The sequence below is a fragment of the Eschrichtius robustus genome, chromosome 15 (assembly GCF_028021215.1).
Source record: "Eschrichtius robustus isolate mEscRob2 chromosome 15, mEscRob2.pri, whole genome shotgun sequence".
Taxonomy (NCBI): domain Eukaryota; kingdom Metazoa; phylum Chordata; class Mammalia; order Artiodactyla; family Eschrichtiidae; genus Eschrichtius; species Eschrichtius robustus.
Window position 1 is genome coordinate 27049418 of NC_090838.1, and position 27087 is coordinate 27076504.

The window sequence follows — 27087 nt, forward strand, 5'->3', positions numbered from 1 at the left end:
CAGTCCAGACCTTGTCATTAATTTTTGAAACCCTCATTCCATTTCCCCGAAGAATGATAAATAACCCAGAGAAATATAATGCATCTTAGCAGTTGGTGGCATAGGTCTTTAGAATTTATATTTCCTGATACTTCTTTTTTTTTTTTTTTTTTTCCCCTACAGGCCTTCTCATTTCTAACAGTTTCTACTTAGAGCAAAAAGTATTAATATAGACAGTATAGGTCAAAGCCCAAGTTTTTATGTCAACCCCTTTGTGGGAGAGATCACAGAAGGGTTAGAACCATAAAGGAAGAGAGTAGAAAGTAAGTAAAATGTACTTGAACAAATCTCCTTGACTTTCAAGTTTTAGACCTGGGGTTAAAACCTTTGGTCAAATGGAAAAAAAAAAAAAGGGACTGGCTAAGCTCTCAGTTTCCTCCCCTCTCCTCTTGTGGGAGGAGGGCTGGAAGGTGCTGACTCTTGGCTCCCAGGCTGGGCTACTTGGTGACTGTTGGGTTCTGCGCTGATTGCTTATTTCTCTTCTTGACGCTGCAGCTACTTACTGCCTGTTAAAGGAAAGCACTTGAAAGTGTTCAGTATAGCATTTTGTCTTTGACTATAGAATCGATTTGTTAAAGCTGGAAAAATACTGTGTGGATATACAGTGAAAGAGTTTATAATGAACAAATTCTCAGAATGGCCAAGAGGGGAAGAATTGCTTGAAAAGAGGAACTGCATTAATTTTTAGTTAATTCGAATGTAATCTTCAAGATATTTAATAATAAATTAGCTTTTTAGCTTGGAAATAACTTAAACCAATGTAGCACAAAAAAGAAAGTAATTTGAAATGCCGTAGAAGGAAAAGGAACAGCAAAGGATGAAGAGCAACCTTTTAAAGATATAGATGGTAATGATAGTAGCCCAGAAATGGAAAGAGGATGGGTTCTGGGGCCAGGAAATCTGGATCTGGAATTCAGAACAGCCCACAGCAGCTGCGTGACTTGGGGAAAAAGAACCTCACCCAATGCAGCTCATTAATGGAGACATCTATCTTGTTGGGTTGTTGTGAGAACTGGGAGGATGTAGATAGGGCAGGAACACAAGGAGTGTGGTGTATTATTAGCATTACTGTAGCCTCTGTCCCTAGAGGCAATTGCCACAAGGAGAAGAAGGTGGAATCTTAAGGAAGTGACTGTAATATATATGACTTGAGTCATCTTCTCACGATGCTTGAATACCTCAAACCTTTCTACTTAGGCAGTGTTTTTATTGTTTAATTTTTTAAAAAAATATATCCTTCTTCTAAAGAATTAATCAAAGAGGTTATGTCCCCCTCCATCTACTCCATCACAGCTGAACTCCGCTCCTTGAAGATGTTCACTCTTTTTTTTTAATTGAAGTACAGTGTTGATGTACCATATGTTGCAGGTGTACAAAATAATTATTCACAATTTTTAAAGGTTATACTCCATTTATAGTTATTGTGAAATATTGGCTATATTCCCCATGTTGTACAATATATCCTTATAACTTATTTTATACCTAATAGCTTGTACCTCTGAAGATGTTCACTCTTAACAGTTGGTTTTAATTATCCAAGTCTTTTTTCTATACATTAACTATTGTTGTATTTTTAATCCATATTAGTTATTATATATTTATATTTAGGAGAATATTTAAAGCTGAAATCCATATCGTCGATCTGAGGCACACGTTTTTTGATTTACTCTTTAGCATCTCTGAAATTGGGGGTATCTTATAATTGATGGCATCTATTAATGGCCACAAGCGATTTTTTCACATTTTAGTGTCTGTTATATCAGGATGTATTTTGCAGTCTAGGGTATCTTAGAACTGGTGAAAGATGGTAACTTTTAAATGGCTGCACAGACTCTGTTTTATGGATGTACAGGCATACCTTGGAGATATTATGGGTTCAGTTCCAGACCACCACAATAAAGTGAATATTGCAGTAAAGCAAGTCACCCAAATTTTTTGGTTTCCCAGGGCATATAAAAGTTAAATTTACACTGTACAGTGTTTATGTCTGTTAAGTGTGCTATAGCATTATGTCTAAAAAAATATACATGATAATTAAAAGTGCTGTATTGCTAAAAAATGCTAACCATCTTCTGAGCTTTCAGCAAGTCATCTTTTGGTTGGTGGAGGGTCTTGCCTCGCTGTTGGCGGCTGCTGACTGATCAGGGAGGTGATTGCTGGGGATGGGGGTGACTGTGGTAATTTCTTAAAAAAAGCCAACAGTGAAGTTTGCCACCTCAATTGATTCTGCCTTGACAAACGGTTTCTCTGCGGTATGCAATGCTGTTTAATAGCATTTTCCCTAGAGTAGAACTTCCTTCAGAATTCAAGTCAGTCCTCTCAACCCCTGCTGCTGCTTTCTCAATTAGTTTTATGTAATATTCTAAATCCTTTGTTTCAACAGTTAAGTTTACTGTCTCATATGGGTGGGGTTTGTGGCACCCTACAACAATTACAATAGTAACATCAAAGATCACTAATACCATAACAAACATAGTAATAGTGGTAAAGTTTGAAATACTGTGAGAATTTCCAAAATGTGACACAGACGGGAAGTGAGCAAATGTGGCTGGAAATATGGTGCAATAGACTTGCTTGATGCAAGGCTGCCACAAGCCTTCAATTTGTTTAAAAAAAAAAAAAAAAACACAGTAAAGGGAAGCACAGTAGAACAAGGTATGCCTGTACCATGGTTTATTTAATCACCTCCAGCACCGGACATTTGGGCTGTCTCTCTCCCCCAACCCCTGCCCTTCCCCAGTCTTGATTTTCCTATTATAAACAATGCTGCAATGAACCTTCATGTATGTATCTTATATATAGCTGTGGAAGTGTCTTGATAAGAAAATTCCTACAAATGAAAATACTATACTATACTACTCTCCAAAAAATACAGGACAGATTTACACTCACATTGACAGTGTTTGAAATGCCTTTTCCTCATACCCTTTTACCATTAGATAGTCTCAGTCTTTAAAATTGTTATCATATGGGTAAGAAGGGTATCTTATATGCGTCTCCCTATTTCTAGGGAATTGGAGCATCTTTTCCTTGTTTATAGATGATTTGTATTTCCTTGTCAGTGAATTATATCCTTTGCCCATTTCTTTGGTTGGACTTTGTGTCTTTTTCTTGCTGATTTGTAGGAGTGTTGTGCATATTCTGTCCACAACCCCAACATTTGGGTTATGGAAACTTCTTTATGAAAGGTTCTGCATGTATTTTCATTTTATTCTGTCCCTGTCCTGATCCTGTGATATTAAGTATCTACTGCATGAAAATCTGATGAGCTAGTTGCCTTTGCAAATCAAATCTAATTGACTAAGTTTTTAAAAGAAAATTCAAGTTATTTTGGTGTTAGAAATGAATTTTAGAATATTGCATCAATTATTTGTAACTGAGACTTTACAAAACAAAATTTTAAATGTAAATTCAAACAAATCCATGTGAACAAATATATACTGTATAATATTTTTAGGAAAGTATGGGGTACGAGGAAATAGTGGCACCACATGCCAAATTAAAAAAAAAAAGTTTAGTATCTTTGCTGCACTCTTTCTAGCTTATATATGCACAGTACTGGTGATAAATTTTCCGAAAAGAATCACTAGTCTATAGTCAGCCAAATCCTCAAAAATCAGTGATTTTCAGTCTTTTATTTTTTTAGAAAAAGGTAGTCTTTTGTCAACTGAATTATTATTTTAACTTCCAATATATATAAATTCTTTAACATCAAAGATGCTGGAGCTACTGGTAGGGAGAACAACTAGTTAGGCTCTTGAGGTATCTGTGAAGGACCCCAGGGTTCCAGGGAACACGTATTGAAAAACACTATTCTGTTTCTGTTGGAGTATAGGAAGTAGTTAGACATCCCAGAAGGAGTATTTCTTTAATACCCTTGAAATTATGGGCCTTGAACTAGACTTAGGGATACTGTACCCTGAATCCAGGGAGAAGCCCACGGCGAAGTTAAGCAATTTTTCCAGAGGCCCTGTGATTAGCTGGCATTTCCTTGAGTGGTACCTGATGTTCTGGTCATATCTACACCAAACCATCTCCCGTTGAGCATGTTTCTGCCGGAGTATAGCAAGCAAGAAGAGCCAGAGCAGAGGGGTTAGCACATGGACTCTGGAGCCAGGTTGCCTGGGTGGGAATCCTGGTTTGGCAACTTTCTCTCTACACAGCCTTGTTCCTTTGTCCCTCTGTGCCTTAGTTTCCTCACACGAAACTAATATCACCTGCCTCACAGGGTTGTTGTAAGGATCAGTTACACTTAGCATAGCGCTTGACACGTAGTAAGCATTAGAAGGTTGTAGCACCTAATGCTACTGCTGCCGGGTGAGTCAGATCAAATGCATTTTCAAATGTAACTGAAATCTAAGGTTCTTATGAAATACACACTTACCTAATAGCATCTGAACATGAATCAAGAAATTAAGGATAGACAAATGCAGAAATAATTGTCCTCATATAAAACTTTCTCTTCTAGACCACTGCTTCATAAACATTAATGGGCATGTCAATTACCTGGTGATGTTATTAAAAAAAAAAAAAAAAAAGATTCTGGTTTCTAGGTGGAGGTGGGTGGGCAGGATTCTGCATTCTTAAGAACCAGTGCAATGCTGCTGCTGGGTCTCGGACCACACTAGCAAGGTTCTAGAGACACCTAGCAGCATTCCACCTGGTTTTGTTAAAACCGACTTTAATGCCGTTATTAATTTTTCGTAGAGGAAGCAGAGAATGTGTGAATTTTAAAACTGATTTGCTCATTCTGCCGTTGAGCCTTTTAAATGTTGCTCTTCAGGAATACATGATAGTTGAGAAAGGACCATATTGTCTATTTGTTAATGAAAGCACTGGATGAATTCCAGCCTGTCAGGCACTGAACCTTCCAGTTTCCCTAGGAGTGCAGCACTGCTTTGGGGAACAATTAGTTACTGATGGAAACAGTGCTGGAGGAATTTAAGTAATAAATCGCAGTGCTTGTCATCAGCTTTGAGCATTAAAGTGCAGTGTAAAGTAAAGCTTTGGCTCCAAAACAGGCTTTCACACTTCTGGTCCAATAGGTTATGGGCACTAATTCTCACTAAGGCAGCAACTGCATCTGAGAATACTGGTAGTTGGAGGAGGTAGGAGTGGCTCCTGAAATAGTGTTCTCTGAAGTTAGATGGCAACTTGCAGATTGGTACCAGGTGCAGACTGGTACCACATGCAGGGTGAGTGAGTGGAGGGTGATGGATCCTGTCAGGGTAACTTTACATGAGTAGAATTGCCTAGTTGTACCATTCAGTACATTTCTGGAGCTGCTTGGGGCTCCCATTTTAATCCTCAGCTAAAGTCTGGGAGGCCAGACACCAGGCATTAGGAGAAGGTTTCAGATGGTTGAGGGCGGCCCGGCAGTGAGTTTGTTGAAGTGGTCGTGTCCTGACATCCTCCCCCTCCTCAACCTCTGGAGTTTCTCTTATTCCTGTCCCATCATCCTCTTCTTCTCCTGCCCCTCTCAATACCCTCTAATCCTGCCTGTTCTTAAAATGTTTTTTTTTTCCCCTTGGTTTGGGGGGAGTGGCTGAACTGCTTTGGGAGGACCATCAAATTTGGGCTCTTTATCATGATATCTTGGCCAGCCTCTGAGAGAAAAAGCTATTCGAAAAACCAAGTCAGGAAAGACAAACCACTGTGTCCATATTTTGAATGACAGAGGGTGGTCATTGTTTGATCTTTCTGGAAATTTTCAGTGCCATGCTAGAAGGAAGTCATGAACTCTCAAATCTGGAGTTTATTGAATACTAGTTTTATGTAGCTTGGTTTTTCTGGGTCTCCACCTGAGTAAAAAATGATGGTAGCTGACATGTGTATAGCACAATGCCAGGCACCATTCAAGAGGCTTACCATCAATTAAGATATTTAATTCTCCAAGCCATCCTATGAGGTAAGTATATAATTACCTCCTTTTGGGGGGAGAGGAACTGAGACACAGAAGATTACCATACGTGGTCAGATACCAGGAAGTGGCAGATTCAAATCCAGGCATCCGTGCTATCAATCACTTTAGTGTTACCCCAGTCCCTATCTCCCCAAGGTCTCAAAGCACATCTTAGATAAATAGTGTCACTTAGAGTATAAAAGTAACAAAGTGAAAAACTAAAGATGAGATTTTTTTTTCAATTTCCTCATGCATTGTGTGCTGAGAGAGAAACTCTACAGCCTTATAGCCAGTCAGTAAGCTTAGCCAACTTAGACTCTGTATCAGAGTCAAGCACACGGTGGCCATAATAGATAACAATACATACTTGATGAATTAATGGATTAAAGCAAGTCAGTAATTCTCAGTGAATTAAACTGTTGGTGATGCCTAGCACATAGATAAAATGAACTTTTAATGTTTTTATTTATTGCTACTCTTAAAAGTATAAACTCAAAATTTTCTGGAAAAATGTACCTATGGGTTACAAGATATGTAGGGTGCTATTATCTCATGGAAATAAAAACCGATTGACCTGCAAATGAAAGAAAATTAGACACATTTGAACCCTGGAATCTAAAGTACCCGGGGATCCCGGTGTCTGTGGTTATCTTGTTAAAATAATTAGACTTCTGTTAAGTAAACTATTAAAATAATTAGACTTATTGTGAACAAACTGAACATAAAGAATTGACAAAGTCTTGATCTAAAACGTAGAAGTTAAGAAATTTTGAGGGGAGCCTTAGTGTGTTGAGAGATTGCCACCTATTGGTTGATACAGTGTACTGCACCACAGGTGTTTTAACCTCTGAAGTACTAGGTGCAGGTCAGGCATAGAAAGGTCACAGAGGGGTTAAAAAAAAAAACAAAACCTCCAAGGAGACTGAAGTGCCACAAAAGAAATTGGCAAATGCTTAAAATGTTTTGTGAAACACTGCTATTGATCAAAATGCGGAGGCATGGGTCCTCTCAGTTTTGCTCACAGAGCAATTCGAAGATATAGATATATAGATAGATTTGATTAGAAAACTCTGGTTGTGGGAATAGAGATTATCCTTGTACTTGAGTGCCAGGAAGAAAAATATAATCATTACAGCATAGGAAAAATTTGAAATCAATTCTGTCAGTAAAGAATTCTATAGATCGTAATATAGATTTATGTCTAATTCTTATTTTTAAAAAAGTCAAATAACAACATGTTTAGTAAACTATTCTATTCAAGGTGCAGTTAGTAAGAACCGTGTCTGAAATGCCGTCTAAATTACTTATAGTTTGCCTGTCTTCAGTTTCAGTTAAATTATCTACGTATTCCTTCATTTCATTTTTTACTTGAACCACCTACAAGGCAACATCTAGGCAATAAATTTTGGAGCAGACGTACAGTCTGTATTTACAGGAAATGTAAAATTCTGTAGAACTGACATGATATAAAATTATGTTGTATTGCTAAATTAGAAGTTCATTCCTCAATATTGCTCATTCAGATGTACAGATAACATCCTTATGTAATAAATCCATCATCTCCTGCGACACACTATTTTTTAATACTTCCTAGTAACTTATCTACCCCGTTTTTTCATATGGTTTTGCAAGAGTGAAAGAATCTGGAATCTGTCTTTGAACAGTTAAGCTAGTGATTTCTTTCCTATCTGTGCATGGCTCTTACATGTTCCCAAAGATCTGAGCGTAAGAAGTTTCATAATACCCTTGGAGGTGTGAAGGAAGACAGGGATTTGACTCATGGACTAAACTTGAAAAAATATTGTAATTGGGCAGTGGTTGCAAAAGGCCTTTCAGCCGTCACAGTTTAAAGCCTTTTCCAAGAACTGTGTTTCCAAAGAATGTTAATAATAACTCTGGAACATCCTACATGTGAGGCACAGTGAGTGGTCACCGCCTTTGGTTTGGGCAGCCCAGGGATCTCGTTCTGCTTTTGGCACTGCTTCTGTCAATTGCACTGGGCGAGTTACTTCAGTTTCCTATATCCGAAGTTGAGAACTCTTTTGAGGTTATGGTAATTAATACTCTGTAAGTATGAAAGCATTTATCATTGTGATCATAGATCCTGACTATTATGATCAAAGAAAGTGCAGCTGTTAATAAGCTAAAGTGGAGAATTTAAATCAAACTGGAAAGATATAAAAGGCCTCCTAAATTGAGTGGGCCCCATGTGTGAACACTGTATATACAGAGAGAACACTCTCAGAGGTAAGTGGTCCAGTTCTTTGGGACAGAATTCTTGGTATCCATGGAACTAGACTGAATTGGATACCGTATGGAAGGGCAAGTAAGCAATTTATTGAAAAGATTCTTTGTATTAACTTAGAAGGCTACCCCTCACTTTCCCGAAAAGGGTGAAAGTACTTTTCTCACTATAAAAGGCTTATTGCAAAATAAAATTTAGTAGTGAATTATGCACATAGAGCCTTGGTATTAAATGTGATCATTACGTTAGTTTCCTCACTTGTAAAATGGTAGTAGCAACATCTTCCTAAGGCTTGTTTGAGGGTTAAAAATGTGCTAACGCATGTTAGATGCTTGGCATACAGTAAATGCTTCGTAGGTGTTAGCGATGATTATAGATCAAATCTTGTTCCAGGATATGAGTTGAGCTAATGATTATTCCCCATTGTTACCTTACTATACAGTGCTAGAAGTCTCTTTGAAAGTAAGCAAGAGTCAAAGACGATGAGGGGCAGGTGAGAGTTTGGGGACTAACGCAGAGCCAGATAATCTCTGCAGCCCCTGCGAGAAGCTGCTGCTTCCGTGCCCCTCGAGGCTCCCCGGCTACCAGTGTGAGTTATTATATAATGTCTGAGAGAGGCCTTGTGCCTGGAAAAGACCATTCAGGGTTGGGTTTTAAATGAACATTCAGTGTATCCAATTTATCAATGTTAAAACCTGGACTTACCTAAGAGTTTTAAGTTCAACGTCAACATTTTGTCCTTCTGTTTATAAGTCCAATATTTTTATATAAAATAAGATCAAGTTTTATTTTGTGATTAATGTTTATATAGCTCAAGGAACAGATTAAACTTTCCTTGAGAGTTATTTCTGTATCAAAACTCTGTTAATTAAGTCTCTAACACTTTGGCCTCTGATTTATAAATTTTATGTATTTGATTTTATCTCATGCATTTTATATACCTGAAAGGGCAGCCTCCAATCCTAATAAGCATTTTCTTCTTAGGTATTTAAGCAGCTCTTATCAATCTAATAAATCAAACTGAAAATGCAACAAATTGAATTCCCTAATCAATCTAAATACTTACTGACCTAATAGAGTTCTGTGAATTCTCATGTAATATAAAATCCTAGGTATTTCAAATTGAAATCACAAGGCCCATCAGATTATCTAGTATATGGTTCTCTTAAATATTATAGACATATTAAATAACAACAACAAAAAACCCCTTACTCTAAAACTTTCACGGTAAAGTATTAATATTCTAAACTTAATGTATGTCATTATCTGTGTAGCAGAATTACCATCTTAGGCCATCTGAGGTTACTGGGTAGAAAAATTCATGACTGTGATTGTCAGTTATTAGAGAATTAAGACCAGGACATGGGATGTGTATACTCACAGTGTGAGGCTAAGTAGCCATGTGTGACATGCAGAGCACATTCTGTAGTTTCCACGCTAACAGGGGACCCCACGTGTTCCTAACGTGTAGTTTTTATAAGCAATACCTTCCATTGCAGTGACTCTCAAGGGAATAATAGGGCAGATATAATTAATAAAAGCTTTTCTCTAACTACACATAACTCCCCTCAAGAATCAGGTACCTTCTGCTAAAGGTGTGTGCTCACCTTATTGAAATTCTCTACCACACAAATGACAAACTTCCCCTGACCCAGTAAAGAAGGTTTGGGGCAATAGTCAGGGTTCTCCAGAAAAACAGAACCAATAGGAGAGAGAGAAAGAGAGAAAGATTGATTGATTGATTGATTGATTGCTTGAGTCATTGATTTGTTTTAAGGAATTGGCTCATGTGATTATAGAAGCTGGTAAATTCAAAATCCCTAGGGTGGCCTGATGTTGTGGAGGCCCAGGGAAAGCTGAGGTTCCAGGTCAAAAGCCATCAGCCAGAAAGAGCCAGTTTTGTAGATGAAGTCTGAAGTCCAAAGGCAGTTGGGCAGTGGGCAGTGGAATTCTCTTTCTCAGAGGAGGGCCAGTCTTTCTGTTCTAATCAAGCCATCAACCCATTGAAGGAGGCCCACCCACATTATGGAGGGTAATTTGATTTACTCAGATCCACCAATGTAAATGTTAATCCCATCCAGAAACACCCAAAATAATGTTTGGCCAACTTCATCTGGGCACTCCGTGGCCTAGCCTAGTTGACACATGATATTAGCCATCGCAACTGGGATTGAAAAAAAGGTTGAGAACCAGTTAAAGAAAATGTTTGCATTTTGTAGAGCTTCTCCAGCTCCCACTACCATCCTGTACAAACACACACTTAAGCAAGGGCCTTTATTTTCAGTTGGGAGTGAAATGTCGTCTTCTCCTTCCCCAGATGTACACTGGAAAAGGGCAGGGAGGAGGTGGGATACTGAACACTCAATCAGGAACCCCGGCTGGACAGGGCTTTTATGGCAGGTCAGGGAAAACCAGGAAAGAGATACAGGACTTGTGGAAGGGAGTGAATAAACAGGAATGAATGACACAAAGGCCAGGCACAAAAAGAGGGACTGCATGAGAGGAAGAACACTAGAAATGAAGCCAAAACGTGGATTCTTAAAACAGCATTGTCTTGGGCAGGTGCTTTAAAGGAAGAGAAAGCAATGGGCAAGCAAGCCATGTTCAGGTTATGACCATATTGCAGTCATATTAGGAAACATGGTTTGTCTCAGGGTAAGGAAAGCGAAAAAGGAAAATAAAAAAAAACTCTCATAAAGGGGAAAACTTACTCCATTTCCTGCTAAACTGTTGGTGACAGAACTTGGGAGGAGTGTCCTGGAACTGGGCTGCAGTTCCCAAACCCAATTCCCTGGAGTTGGTGTGAGTCAGCGAGGGTTTGGGATGCCAGCTGGGGAGGACCAGCACGCTGGTTGAAGCTGTTGTCTCAGTGGCCTCAACAACTATTATAGAACAGCTAAATGTGAGGGGAATTTGATGGAAAGATGGAAAGTTGGTGATAAGAACACTTCTGAAATTTTAGTTTGTGTACGATTTGGACTTTGGGGTATCAATTTTATTCAAGGCTTATTTTCTTAATAGCTATACTACATCGAAGTGCTAAGAAGGTATTTGGCCATGCTCTGTTATTGAAAATATTCTGACTGGAGAATAACTTGCATTATTATTATAATCATACCTCTCTATTAGAATCTTTCTAATGTAAAGCCAAAGTAGAGAAATTAAGATATGCATGTAAAATGAACCATCAGATCACAAAAAGCAGCACTTTTATTTTTCATTAACAAGCAATCTAATTGGTCTTAAATTTTTAGCAGTTTAAACTTTCTACCTTGAAATCAGACATTATGAATAGGCATTCGATTTTCTAGAAATGCCTTTTTGGTGTCGATTTGCTCTTTAGTGAGAATTTTACTTTCATGTATTTTAAATAAATTTTGCCGATAGGATTTTTTTCTCTTCATTGATAGTTGAAATGTACTCTAAGAAAATGAACTGTGCTGAGTGGGACTGTGAAAAATATCACTGTATGTAATTGCTTAAAGCCCTGTTCTGCGTTTGAGGTTTTGAAATCAAATAATGTTGTATTTATTTTGACCTTTTCCTAATTGACTTTACAAGACAACTCTGGCTGGAAAAAAGCCACTGGCTGCCCATGTCTTTTATATGCTGACCTCATGGGTAGAGCAGGCACGCCTGGCAGAGGAAGGGTGAGGGAAAGTTTATCTCCTCTCCCTTCATGCAGCAGACAGACTGTACCTCTTATGACTGGGAGGAAAGCGTCTAGGAAGTGCTTAGGAAGTGTGTTGGCATAAATCTGCAAGGAGCAGAAACTAGGATGATAATTATTTTGCTCAGCATCAGTAGCCAGTGTCTTAAGAAGCAAATTACAAAAGATGAGCTCATTGGAAGGCTTCCGGGCACAACAAGGCCTTCTTTTATGCTTGCTTCTGAGCTTCAAGTCTCAGTGGCAAGCAGAGCTATTATGAATAGCTGTGTTGGTTGTGCACTGTTCAACCCTAGAAGTTGCCATTCACATCATAATCTTTCAGTGCCTACCGAGGTAGCCAAATAAATCACTGCCAGAGAGAAGAGTTACTAGGACTGTATCTGATTCTGAATAGATCCAGAGGGGAAGGTAAGAAGAGAGTTACTTCACATTAAGATAAATAGCAATATATGAGCAAATCATAAAACAGAGTTACAGATCTTAAAACACTTCAGTTTTGCTTTGCAGCTTTAGCTTATTGCCTATAATTAAATGGGATACATATTTATGAATAATCTATTAATTATGTTTAGCAGTACTTTAATATTGCATTAATCACCTAGAACTTGCTCTTCAAATGATGATCCAGTAGTACGTCTTTATTTCATAACCTTGAGGTCTATACTTCTGAATATTCATCAAGAGAGTTTTGAACAGCTTCAAAGCTTAAGATACAGTTATTTTTACCCTTAGATTTTAATAATTTAGTTTTATTAAAAGAAAACAATATTTTGAAATTTTATCCTGACTTGACCTTTGAAATATCATTAAATTTCTCTGGACCTCAGTTTCCTCAGCAGGAAAATGAATGAGGTGAGACTCTCCATGGTTACTTACAGTGCATTCAATTCCATGATTGTCAGTCATCTGGAAACACCCGTGTGAGCACCACCTGAAGACAATAGCGCCATCTGGTGGTGATTACCTCATATTATAGCCCACAAGTTTCAGTGACAGATTGTCTTCCCAATATTTTGCAGCCTAACAGTAAAAATGTCTGCTTAGAATTGTAGAATGTGTAAGCTAGAAAGGACCTTAGAGAGCAACTAGTCTTGTTTTCTCATTTTACCAATTAAAAGTAGAAAGTTTAGATGAATACCAGACTTCAAAGAATACACTTTTTTGTTTCCCTTGACTTGTTTTTTAATTGAGGTTAAATTCACATGACATAAAGTTAAGCGTTTTATAGTGAATAATTCAGTGGCGTTTAGTATATTACGTATGTTGTACAACATCCTCTTTAATCTTAAGCACATGTGTAGCTCAAATTTTAAAATAATTCTTACTTGATTAATGCAAAAAACATAACAGAAAAAACAAAATGTATTCCTTCCATATAATATTTATTTTTCCTAATTGTTGACTTCTCAGATTGTCACTTCAGAGTGGTACTTAACGAGTAGGAAAGCAGGAAATGAAACAGTTTATCTGTCCTTCCAGTTGGAAAAATATGAAGTAGATCAGCTTAGAAAATTAACATGTTGAACTTTTCCTCCTATTTGCCTGTTCATTGTATTGTCCAGTCTTGTCTCTTATCGAATATTAGAAGTTACTTCATTCCTAATTTCCTCTGAGATTGCCTGAATGCAAGACTTAATGTTTTATTCCCAAAGCCCTGTTTACTTAGAAATAGGGGAAACCTTTCATGCAGTCCTTCCTGAGAAATTCATGTTATCAATCATTATTTTAAGGTTTTCATGTGTGGCATAATTTAATGCTGTTACAAGTCTATAAATTTTAAATCCAGGTTTTAGAAATGGATTTCTAAATGGAACCTCCATTGTTTTGGCATTCACACCCAACAAATCTCTCTCTCCAGTTGTAGTCTGGCTACGTAAACAGCAGTGTGATGGAAAATGCTGGGAGTGACTGAACTTGGAAAGGGCAGCATTAGGTGATGGTTGGGGGTGAGGGAACTTGATTGGTCTACAGCCTGTGAGTTTCCTTAGAGCATTAACATTTACAGGCGTCCCACAGAATGTAAACCCTGCCAAGACTAGACTTCATTACTTCCATCTCCTCGAGAAGTACAATTTAATTGAACATTAAGCAATTTGATCTCTTCCACCTAATAAATTGAGCAAATTCAATAAATATAAATCCTGCTAATGATAAAGCTGACCCTGGTGGGGCTGTGCTCACCAGCATTCACGGTTATTACTCTCCCTGGAATTTTAGTCAGAAATGCTTATTGCTGAACTAAGTACTTACCTGATACTTACAGTCTAGGGAATGTATTTAATAATTTTCTTCTAAGGGTTTCAGACGGGCAGCTGTGGAATTGAAAGAGCATGGTTTTGCAGATAGACCAACAGAGTCAATCCTTCAACTAAGCTAGGACAGTTATGCTATAAACCTTAGCTTCCTTATCGGAAACAAAAGGAGCTAATTACAGTTATTTCATAGGATTCTGAGATTTAAAGGTAAAAGTGTGTGCAAAGGTACACAGCCGCCTAGCACGCAGGAGCTTAATAGTGCATATTAGCTAACTTTCCTTTTTTCGACCGTTCTTTAGCAGGGATCTGTAGTCGGCAGCGTTTATGTGGTCCTTTCATTTCCCTAAGACTTTCTTATCTATTCTATATGCCTATGACTCTGAGTTACCTTCCCTCCTCTTCTTCACCTGGCTGACCCCCTTCCTGTAGATGCTCATCTCCAAGGTGAAGGCTTCCCCAGCCCTTCCTGGCTGACTCCAGGCATTACCTCTTCTTCGTGCACTATTGCACATGTCAGTGTACTGTCATTTTATCCTTCCTCTCTCTCTACCAGACCCCACACTGCCTGTAATATTCTCAGCCTCTGGTTGGATGAGTGAGTCAATCACTGAATGGAGCGATGAACTGCCTTTAATGCTGCTCAGGCACAGTACCATAATCCTGTTCAACAGACACAGCTCAAAGCAAGGTGTCTAGTCCAAAGAATAGGAAGCAGTAGGACTAGAACCCCGGGCTTTTGACCCTGGGTGCTTCTTTTTTTTAATAAATTTATTTATTTATTTATTTATTATTTATTTATTTATTTATTTATTTACGGCTGTGTTGGGTCTTCGTTGCTGCGCGCGGGCTTTCTCTAGTTCTGGCGAGCGGGGGCTACTCTTTGTTGCAGTGCGTGGGCTTCTCATTGCGGTGGCTTCTCTTGTTGCAGAGCACGGGCTCTAGGCGCACGGGCTTCAGTAGTTGTGGCACGTGGGCTCAGTAGTTGTGGCTCGCAGGCTCTAGAGCGCAGGCTCAGTAGTTGCGGCGCACAGGCTTAGTTGCTCTGTGGCATGTGGGATCTTCCCGGACCAGGACTTGAACCCATGTCCCCTGCACTGGCAGGGGGATTCTTTTTTTTTAATTAATTTATTTATTGTATTTATTTATTTTTGGCTGTGTTGGGTCTTCCTTGCTGCGTGCGTGCCTTCTCCAGTTGCGGCGAGCGGGGGCTACTCTTCGTTGCGGTGCGTGGGCCTCTCATTGCGGTGGCTTCTCTTGTTGCGGAGCACGGGCTCCAGGCGCGCGGGCTTCAGTAGTTGGGGCACGAGGACTCAGTAGTTGTGGCTTTTGGGCTCTGGAGCGCAGGCTCAGTGGTTGTGGCTCACGGGCCCAGTTGGTCTGCGGCATGTGGGAACTTCCCGGACCGGGGCTTGAACCCTTGTCCCCTGCATTGGCAGGCGGATTCTTAACCACTGCGCCACCAGGGAAGCCCTGGCAGGGGGATTCTTAACCGCTGCGCCACCAGGGAAGCCCCTGGGTGCTTCTCTTTTTAGCAGGGGTCCCCAACCCCCAGGCCGCGGACTGGTACCAGGCCGCACAGCAGGAGGCGAGCAGCGGGAGAGCGAGCGAAGCTTCATCTGCAGCTCCCCATCGCTCGCGTTACCACCTGAACCTCCCCCCAGTCAGTGGAAAAATTGTCTTCCACGAAACCTGTCCCTGGTGCCACAAAGGCTGGGGACCGCTGCTTTTTCGGATACGTAATTTTCTCTCACAACTCAGCAAGTTTTAACATCAGGAAAGCAGGTTTACCGCCTGTTCACCAGGCACTGTGGATAAGAGTGTACTCTCTGAGAATGAGCATTAAGCAGACAGACACCTAAACAGATGTCCGGTTCCACAGGGTGTGGCATCACCAGTAGAATCCTCTCTCTTACGTTCCTTCTTCTGTCATCAGTACCGGATGGTATGTTCTGTAAATGGTCAACATTTTTCTAACTCCATAGCTTTTGCTAATTTCAAAGAAAAATGCCGATTATACTACGGGCTCAGCATGCGCTCAGGTAAATATTCGTTCCATTCTCCCTGTCTCCTTCCTCCATTTCCTGGTGTGTATGTTTTCCAAACACCATCCTCAATTAATAGTACATGTGGAGGCCTGTAGGAAAAACACCTGATCTAGAAGTTTCAGTAAAATATGACCCATTTTTCCTTAGGCATATGAATGGGTCCTTCTCCTTTATTTGAAAATCATGCACTTCAAACTTCAGAGCGCACTAGGTTTTCAGCCCTGATGTGTGGAGAACGAAATGCAGCCTCTTCATCATTTCTAAAAGCAGCTGAATTTAATCTGCCTCAGTCAGACTTCACCTCCCGGCTTCCTCACATGCCCGATTCGCATTGTGACGTGTGACTGTCCAGACCAGCCCTACAGATGTGTCTGTCATAAGGAAGGAGATTTCCTGCCAGGATATGATAATGTGCTTCCCATTGCTGCTGACAGCGGGGGCCCCAGACCTCTTGGCTCCAGGGGGGCAATTTTTTAACTTTTTTTCAATTTAAAATCAAAATCAAAGCAGTACCATCTGTCAGGTGAATCTGCCATGCCAGGGAACTAAGCGTGATCCATGGCCTGGACCTTGTTTAGACCACGTAAGTGATGGTGGCCCACACCATCCCATGTGCGTCTTTCATAGCTTTGATCAAGAGCTTAGCATTTGTGCCTGCAGAGGGGAGGAGTGCAATGAGTGGGGGGACTTTGAGGTGTGAATATTTCCCACTTCCTATTCATTTCACATTCATATTCGGCTAGATCCTGGACGGACACATTGTATGGTGTCCCAGAAGTGGCATTTGCCTCACAAAGTACAAGCCCTGCTAAGCAGAGCTCTTCCTTTGCACCAAGCCCCAGACAACTAGGTCCTTAATTGTTGTCAACTTGCTTAAGTAAGGAGTGTCTTGCAGAAGGAAAAAGACTCTAGGGACAAAAAATGTGTTCATCTCTACACGTTGAGCTGGATGAAGTGGCAGCCAAGAGATTCTCATGGGCTGCCATCAGGAGCTGCGGAAACAGTTCAGGGATCTGCTATTCCCATCTCCATAGCCTCAGCCAACCACAACTCATTGCCTCCCCAGCTGGACTCTAGCCATGACCCAGCCCTAGGGATAACCAAGGCCAAGCGCCTCCAAGCTCAGTGGGCTCTGGTGTGACTTGGGATGCTCAGAGATCCAGCACATGTTAGAAAGGTGCATGTGCCCAGACCCTGGAGGAGACGCCTTACCCAGGATTCACTAGAAAACTCCACGATATTCCAGTTGTTCCCTTAAAAGATGACGAGAAACCTACTGGCTACTCAAGGCATTTCTAAAGGGGTCGAGCATATACTAACAACTGCTGAACATCAGTTTTTCCCCCTGTATTTTGAGTTTTGTTGATCTAGTGTTAAAATGTGTTGTTGCTGATACCTTATCACTGTCTGATCAAGCGATTAAATTTGCCCAGGCAGTCAATAATTTTTGAGATGAAGACATCTTTCTCTGTTTACTGAGTTGGAGTTCCCCTCCATCTATTTAAAAATTTCAAATCTTGAAACAATATCTAAAAACATCTGGAGACTGTGCTGTCATTGCTCTTAATTTATTGTACAAGTCTTTGCCCATTGACAACTACGTTTAAAGTTTTGCTAACACTATGTTATATCAATCATTCTGATACCATCTTTGCAAATCCTCATTCATTTCCAGATGTTGAGCAGGGACATGAGTGATTTTACCGAAAAGAAAAAATTGTAACCTCCATTTTCTCGGTGCTTCAAAATTTACGAACAGTTCCCTAACATCATCTCATTTTTTAATACATCAGTAACAGAGAGGCAAACAGGAATTATCCCCATGTGACAGATGTGAAAACTGAGGCTTGCCCACAGTTGCTAAGTTGGAAAGTAAGTGGTACAGTCAGGACTTGAGCCCCGGCTTCTGCCTCTGAAGCCCATGTTCTTTTCATTACCCTGTGCTCATTTCACCCTTGACGCTGGCCAAGAATGAGAGCAGATGTGCGCAATGGGAGAGGCAGCATGGATGGATTAGGATAGACCCGTCATGCTCCCAGAAAAATAACTCAAAATGCCTGTCCTGGTGTTGATGGGACTGTAGCACATCTTCAAATACAAAAGAGAGTACGTTTAATGTAGAAATGATGTTTTGATAACTGACCAAAACTCTGGAAGTTTGGATTGGTAACGTGTTAGATAAAGTGAAGCAGCAAAGGACAGTAAGTTCTAGAAACTTGAGAAAAATGCATGTCCAGGGATGAAGGGAGGGGAAGGAAGATGCAGCAAACCGCAGAGGGTCCCCCGCCCATTACTCTCCTCTGCTTCCCTTTACGGCCTGGGTCACGTCCAAAGCCTTTCTTAGGAACTACTTGGTAGTCCCCAAACACAGCTTACAGTTTGCTTTTGTGATGCCTTTGGGTAAACTCTTTTTAGAATCCCAAATATCTTCTATTAAGTAAATCCTTCTCATCTACTTAGTTTCCGGTCAAGTGTTCCTTTTCTAGGAAGCTGTTCCTAAACATCACACAGGAACAGAAGTCCATTCCTCCTCCACTCGTCTCCCATTTGATCCCTTCCTCTTGTGCTGTTAGATGGTGAGAGCTTGGAGGGTGGAGACCAGGTCATTTCTTGGTGGAAGAGGCACGGTCTAGGGGACAAGCCCTGGGCCCGGGACTTGAGAGCGAGGTGCTGAAGAGGAGCGTATACTGCTCAGCCATCTCTGGACTTAGGTTTGCAAAATAAGAGCATGAATTAATTTTTTTTTAATATCCACTCTTTTTTTTTTTAATTTATTTATTTTTGGCTGTGTTGGGTCTTCGTTTCTGTGAGGGCTTTCTCTAGTTGCGGCAAGCAGGGGCCACTCTTCATCGCGGTGCGCGGGCCTCTCACTATTGTGGCCTCTCTTGTTGCGGAGCACAGGCTCCAGACGCGCAGGCTCAGTAGTTGTGGCTCATGGGCCTAGTTGCTCCGCGGCATGTGGGATCCTCCCAGACCAGGGCTCGAACCCATGTCTCTTGCGTTAGCAGGCAGATTCTCAACCACTGCGCCGCCAGGGAAGCCCAATATCCACTCTTGATCACAACTGTTGCCTGGATACAAAATGTTGTCTCCCTTTCAGATGTACAACAAATATATATAAAAAGTCATGAGAGAAAATGACCTCAGTGTGTGAAACTTGTAAACATTTCTGCGATCTTGCCTTTGCAGGGAAATCCTTAATTCTTCTCTTTCAAACCTGAAGCAGAAGTGACAACCATTTTTGTTCTCTTTGTTTGAAGCTTTATTTTTGTGAGTCAACGATCTTTTTCCAGGTTTAGCTATTTCCTTAATGAAATTAATATTTCTCATGAAATGGTTTCGTGGGGAAGCGCTCGGGGATGTCTGGGATGGGGGTGTGCGCCGTTCCTGGAACGCTTCCCACAAGAAGAATTTTAGGAAGGGGCAACCATGATCCTACCCCGTCTAGGGGTTCAGGGTCTTTCCTGCTTTTCAGGGTCTTTTAGGGGAGAACGTGCGGGTGTGTGCACGTGCATGCGTGCGCATACACACACATATACCTCACACTCACCTTTGACTCCTTTAAGAGGAGGGTGATGGAAGAAAGCCTTGAGAGTTCACACACTTGCCTCTGTGCTTTTCTTTAGTTTTGTTACAGAAGGAACCAAAATAGGGGGAAACTCCTTCAATCTGTGGTCCGGGCAAGTGTGGCTGCCCTGAGCGTCCAGCCAGTCCTGGCGCCGGCTGACCTGCAGCTCTCAGTCCCGGCAGAGATGCTGAAGTCTGGCTAGCCCCAGAATTTTCACCAACTGCTGGATGAATCCTTGGGCAGTATATTTTCTATAAAATGGGCGTTCAGAGCATGAAGATATCTCTTCTAAAGCTTTCCTCTCTAGACCTTCTCAATAACTCTGCTCCAAAGTACGGGTAAGAGCCTGAGACCGTGAAATGCACTGAAAGCACAGTCATTCCCGAACACGTGGAGAACCAAGATCCCATGTGCTAGGTGGGTCCTGCGAGGAGGACTAAAGGGGGAGTTAAGTCAGATGGCCGTGGGAATGGGAACGTGGCCTCAAGAAACGGTAACTGCAGATGAATTCAGCTAAGGTGCAGAAGAGGCAAAGACAAGAATTACAAAGGAGCTAAGGTAGATGTAGGAGAGGAAGAATGTTAAGTGTACACCCTTCAGCTGCATGACTGAGTTCAAGTGTGGTGCTGCCTCACACCAGTTGTCATTTGGCCACTCCATGCTTCTGTTTCCCGTTGGTAAAATGGAGATAATGGTAGCTTTTCATAGGGTGGTGTAAATATTTTAGTGAATTAATGTGTATTAAGTGCTTAAAACAGTATCTGGCACAGAGCAAACATGATACAACTCTTAGCTGTTATTACTAGTACCATTACTTCACTGTTACTGTTATGGTGATGATCATCATCACTGCTATAATGCTATTCATAAGGACCAGGTCTTGAGTAGAGGAGTATAATAGTAGGTACTAAATTCAAATGGTACTTAGTAGCATCTTCGTTTGGTTGTGTCTCATTTTTGGATCACCAGAGATGCCTTTTTTTTCTCTCTCTAGTGAGTGGAAAAGTGTATATCTGTATGAATGACTACTTTATACACTTTAAACGTTTTGAGGAAAACACGTGATGGGTTCAGATAAAGCCGTTCTTCCGAATGGCTTGCAGCACTCTCCGATGGCTCATTTTTTCAGTCCTTTACTCTCCTGGGATACATTCTACCAACTGTTCAGCTACTATGTTGGGTCTTCTATTCAGAATCTTAATTATGCTGTACAGCATGAATTGTATGTGGATGCATCGAGCACCCATAAAGAATATTGAGATGTTTCAGGATCAGGGGTGTGTGTGGGAGATGGGGCACGCGGTGACTGGGTGCATCCAGGTGCGAGCAAACAGCGATGGTGTGTCACGTTCATTGTCATTTCCTTCTTAGATGACTACGCCCAGCTGTGTAACATCCCCGTCACGGGACGCCGGCAGCCATATGGACAGGATGCCTTGGTCGACTTCAGTGAACAATATGCTCCCGAAGCTGATCCCTACTTCATTCAGGACCGTAAGCAACATTTTTTAGTTATTTTGGAACTAAATTGTGGTTCTGAAGTTTAGTCAGTGGTTCTCAAAATGTAGTCCCTGAGAACTTGTAAGAAGTGCAAATTTGCGAGCTATGCTGTAGACCTGCTGAATCAGATACTGGGGTGAGACCCACCAATCGGCTTTACCAGCCCTCTGAGTAATCCTTACGTACACTCAAGTTTGAGAACCACCGGATCAGATTTTGAGTGTCACTGGTGGGAATGCTGTTACATTTGTTTTCTTTTATTTATTTTTTGAATTTTATTTATTTTTTTAGACAGCAGGTTCTTATTAGTCATCCATTTTATACACATCAGTGTATACATGTCAATCCCAATCGCCCAATTCATCACACCACCCCCCCCACCCCCCCACCACTTTCCCCCCTTGGTGTCCATACGTTTGTTCTCTACATCTGTGTCTCAATTTCTGCCCTGCAAACTGGTTCATCTGTACCATTTTTCTAGGTTCCACATATATGCGTTAATATACTATATTTTTCTCTTTCTGACTTACTTCACTCTGTATGACAGTCTCTAGATCCATCCACGTCTCAACAAATGACCCAATTTTGCTCCTTTTTTAGGGCTGAGTAATATTCCATTGTATATGTGTACCACATCTTCTTTATCCATTCATCTGTCGATGGGCATTTAGGTTGCTTCCATGACCTGGCTACTGTAACTAGTGCTGCAGTGAACATTGGGGTGCATGTGTCTTTTTGAATTATGGTTTTCTCTGGGTATATGCTCAGTAGTGGGATTGCTGGATCATATGGTAGTTCTATTTTTAGCTTTTTAAGGAAACTCCATACTGTTCTCCATAGTGGCTGTATCAATTTACATTCCCACCAACAGTGCAAGAGGGTTCCCTTTTCTCCACACCCTCTCCAGCATTTGTTGTTTGTAGATTTTCTGATGATGCCCATTTTAACTGGTGTGAGGGGATACCTCATTGTAGTTTTGATTTGCATTTCTCTAATTAGTGATGTTGAGCAGCTTTTCATGTGCTTCTTGGCCATCTGTGTGTCTTTGGAGAAACGTGTATTTAGCTCTTCTGCCCATTTTTGGATTGGGTTGTTTTTTTAATATTGAGCTGCATGAGCTGTTTATATATTTTGGAGATTAATCCTTTGTCCATTGCTTCATTTGCAAATATTTTCTCCCATTCTGAGGGTTGTCTTTTCATCCTGTTTATGGTTTCCTTTGCTGTGCAAAAGCTTTGAAGTTTCATTAGGTCCCATTTGTTTTTGTTTTTATTTCCATTACTCTAGGAGGTGGATCAAAAAAGATCTTGCTGTGATTTATGTCAAAGAGTGTTCTTCCTATGTTTTCCTCTAAGAGTTTTATAGTGTCCAGTCTTACATTTAGGTCTCTAATCCATTCTGAGTTTATTTTTATGTATGGTGTTGTTAGGGAGTGTTCTAATTTCATTCTTTTACATATAGCTGTCCAGTTTTCCCAGCACCACTTATTGAAGAGGCTATCTTCTCTCCATTGTATATCCTTGCCTCCTTTGTCATAGATTAGTTGACCGTAGGTGCGTGGGTTTATCTCTGGGCTTTCTATCTTGTTCCATTGATCTATATTTCTGTTTTTGTGCCAGTACCATATTGTCTTGACTACTGTACCTTTGAAGTATAGTCTGAAGTCAGGGAGTCTGATTCCTCCAGCCCTGCTTTTTTCCCTCAAGACTGCTTTGGCTATTTGGGGTATTTTGTGTCTCCATACAAATTTTAAGATTTTTTGTTCTAGTTCTGTAAAAAAATGCCATTGGTAATTTGATAGGGATTGCATTGAATCTATAGATTGCTTTGGGACGTTTATTTTATTGTTATAATTTCCATGACAAAATCATTTTTTTACCCATGAAGTGGTGGCCTAGTTTAAGGGTCAGAGTTTTCTTGATAGCTTGGTTATATTGTAGTCTTTTTTCATACAAGGAAATGGTAAGTATTAACTGTACTGAGTTGATCTTTTTTTTTTTAACATCTTTATTGTAGTTGCTTTACAATGTTGTGTTAGTTTCTGCTGTATAACAAAGTGAATCAGCTATACGTACATATATCCCCATATCCCCTCCCTCTTGCATGTCCCTCCCACCTTCCTTATCCCACCCCTCTAGGTGGTCACAAAGCACTGAGCTGATCACCCTGTGCTATGCGGCTGCTTCCCACTAGCTATCTACTTACATTTGGTAGTGTATATATGTCAATGCCACTCTCTCACTTCATCCCAGCTTACCCTTCCCCCTCCCCATGTCCTCAAGTCCATTCTCTTAGAATGGGAGATAAAATGATTGCTCTCCTGGTCAGAGATTAATTTTTAGAATTCACTTGTGAGGGGGTTTATTAAGTAAGAAATGATGTGTGATGCTTTTCCTGGATTTGTGAGCAGACTTTTCAAATGGGAGGTGGAGTGTGTATGTGTGAATCCTGTTCCCATTTAGAAAGTAAATGCCTAAATGTACAACCAGAGTGTCCCGGATAAGGAAGCCACACAAGCTAAATATGTCTGGGGGAGAGACCAGAGCTTTCAAATACAGACTAATTATGTGAAGTCTGAAAAATGGGATGGTACAAATTGAAATATCAGTAGATAATGGGTTGTCTGCCTTCAAGAACGGGACTAGAGCAGTGGGGTCCAGGTGCCTGTTCCACATCCTACAGAGAGGGCCTCTTTGCAGCAAGTGAAGCTGCTTCAGATTTTCAAGACAGAATCCCTGCAGACCAGGTAGTTGGGGTTAGGACTTTGGAGACAGCGCTGAAATTATAAAATACAGCGATGCTGTTCTTTTTTTGGGACCTTTCACCTGTGCACAAAGCAAACTAGCTGTGACCTGGGTCCTGAGGAGCAACACAAGCTTTGTGGCTGCCTCTGGAGCTACTTCACTTCTGAGCCAAAGAGTGTTTTCCTCCTTCCCTCTCTCCCTTCTTTCCTTTTGTTTTTTAAAGTATGCAGTATATATTGATCCTTCAGCCAAATTAAAACTGCTTTAAAATTTACATGAAAACAGCATTCTATTAAATCAGCTGGGTTGGGTATTCTAGACCTGAGTGGATCTAGAGCATTGCCAGCATCCAGAAGGACCCCTGGTTCCCTTTTCCCAGCCGCCCTCCCACCCCCTCAGGGTAACCACTATCCTAACTTCTAACACCTTAGATCAGTGGTCCCCAACGTTTTTGGCACCAGGGACCGGTTTTGTGGAAGACAAATTTTCCACAGGTTGGGGGGGGGTGGTTTCAGGATGATTCAAGCACATTACATTTATTGTGCACTTTATTATTACATTGTAATATATAATGAAATAATTATACAACTCACCATAATGCTAACAGGAGGTAGAGCTCAGGCGGTAATGCGAGCAATGGGGAGCTGCAGAGGAAGCTTCACTCACTTGCCGGCCGCTCACCTCCTGCTGTGCGGCCCGGTTCCTAACAGGCCATGGACCAGTACTGGTCCGTAGCCCAGGGGTTGGGGACCCCTGCCTTAGATTTTCTTTTAATCAACCACAAATAATCATGCACTACTTCAAGAAATGTGCTTAAATACATTGACAGCTATAAGCCTGTGCACTTATGATTTCTACACTTCTGTGTATGTATTTATAGGTCAGTAAACATTTACTTTAAAAAAAAAAAAAGGGAGAAGAAATATTAAAGTTGAAAGAAAGTACAGTTTGCCTGCCCCATAAATCCAAAATACCAGGGTAAATCTACATGTAACTCTGACACAATCCCATGGCTTGTGTGTGCAGCCTCTAATGCATTATAGTTCAGATGCCAGGAATTTTAATGTTGAAATGTTCTGGCTTATGTAGTTGTTGTTTTTTTTTTTTTAAAGCTGTCATTGCTTTAAAACTTTTAAAATTCACTACAAATGTTAAGAAATAAGCGTGTTGGTATCAGGTCAATTTCCTGTTTTAGCAACATAGGAAGTTGCAGATGCAGTTGGAAGACCCTCAGCTTTGACTATGTAAGGGCCTTTAAATTTCTTACAAGTTGCAGAGAAATAGCTCTTCCTTCCTAGACCAGGATCAAAGGCTCTCTGGCCCTACTGAAGACTTAATCGTATGGGGTAAGGTAGTAAAAGAGAGGCTGAATCACACCACCTTTATTATTCATCATCTTGTGCCTTTCTGTTTAAGAAAGTTGGGCTAATGACTGGTATCACCTTTAGTTAGAGCAGTATTTCTAAAACCGGAATTTTCTAGAGCAGAGATCAACTTTTTCTATAAATGCCAGATAGTAAAATTTGTAGGCTTTGCAGCCTATATAGTCTCTTTTGCAGCTACTCAACTGTGCTCTGGAATCAGGAAAGCAGCCACAGAGAGATATTAGCAAATAGGTGAGGCTGTGTTCCAGTAAACTTCATTTATAAAAATAGGTAGCAGGCCCACTTTAGAGCACGGGCTGTCCTTTGCTGACTGCTGTTGTTTTAGAGTCCTGTAGAAGTATTTTGGGGAGTCTGCTTAATGTGTGTATAGGAGTTTCAAATTTTAATTTCATGTTTTAATTTCTGTAATAAACATAATTTTACTAGTTAAAATGAACTTTGCTGTGTTACCTGGACTTTGAAATATTTCCATAGGTTGACTTTCTTGTCAGTATTTCTCAAACTGGCTTCAGGATCTGCTGACAGTCTTGATGCCCAGTCATATTTTTTTTCCTTTTTAGATGTATTACTTAATTTTTAAAATCATTGTTAGACCTTACAGCCCTGCATAAGAAATGATATTTTGCTGCCCCCTGCAGTTCGACTGGAGAATTACTTCAAAGGCCAGATGTAGAGTTCTGACTCTAGGTTGATTTTTTTTTTCCCCCTTAAAAGCTAATACGTGGGGCTTCCCTGGTGGTGCAGTGGTTAAGAATCTGCCTGCGAATGCAGGGGACACAGGTTCAAGCCCTGGTCCGGGAAGATCCCACACGCTGCGGAGCAACTAAGCCCATGCACCACAATGACTGAGCCTGTGCTCTAGAGCCCATGAGCCACAACTGCTGAAGCCTGCGCTAGAGCCCGTGCTCTGCAACGAGAGAAGCCACTGCAATGAGAAGCCCGCACACCGCCAACAAAGAGTAGTCCCCGCTCGCGGCAACTACAGAAAACCTTGCACAGCAACGAAGACCCAGCGCAGCCAAAAATAAATAAATAAATTTATATAAAAAAAAGAAAAAGCAAATACATCGTGCCTTCAGAAGGTGGGGGAGAGGATGAGACCCCCCACATCAACAGTTTGTTTGGGTCACCATGGATTTATATTTACAACTTTCCTCTCTAGAAACAGAGGAAAATATTCTTGATGCCTGGCTACATTGTTTTTGTATTACTAAACTCTAGCTCTGAATCAGTTTAAAGATATCTTTAAAAAAAGGAGCCAAACAAGAGCTTCTTTGTTTTCTTTAAAAGAATTTTGGTTTTCTAAACAGAAATATGATGTATTTCTCGTTTATCAGGATGTTTTGAGTCGCATTTACTGCTTTTATCCTTTGATCCCCCAAGAGCCCTTTTGTAAGGCTCATTCCAAAGCCAGAGCAAACAGACCTCACATGGCCAGCCTGGCTTTTCTCCACGCCTGGGAACTCCCAATGAAAGAGCACTGCCTCCAATGCTCGTGCGTCTTAGCAAGTGTCTACTCTCATAGTGAGTTCCATCGGTTCTATCCTGAAAGATGTTCTGACATTTACCCTACTGAGAACTCAGGAAATTTAAAATCTTAGACGAAAAGATTAATTATTAATTAAGGGCAAAAACAAATACCCTACTTGCTATATCGTTTTATGTGATTTTAATGTAGCACATCAGAATTCAAGACGTGGGGCTAATCTGTACAACCTACCCAAGGTTGGTAAT

At 40.7% G+C, this 27087-nt stretch overlaps 1 protein-coding gene across 6 annotated transcripts in view; it reads left to right on the forward strand.

Annotated features, from left to right (window-relative positions):
- LTBP1 (latent transforming growth factor beta binding protein 1) overlaps positions 1 to 27087 on the forward strand; it is a 419491-nt gene that overhangs the window by 389941 nt on the left and 2463 nt on the right. For all 6 annotated transcript variants that reach the window (XM_068564861.1, XM_068564862.1, XM_068564863.1 and 3 more), the window contains one exon: positions 21096 to 21218. In XM_068564861.1, coding sequence (XP_068420962.1) covers positions 21096 to 21218 — 123 coding nt within the window. The remainder of the gene's footprint in view (positions 1 to 21095; positions 21219 to 27087) is intronic.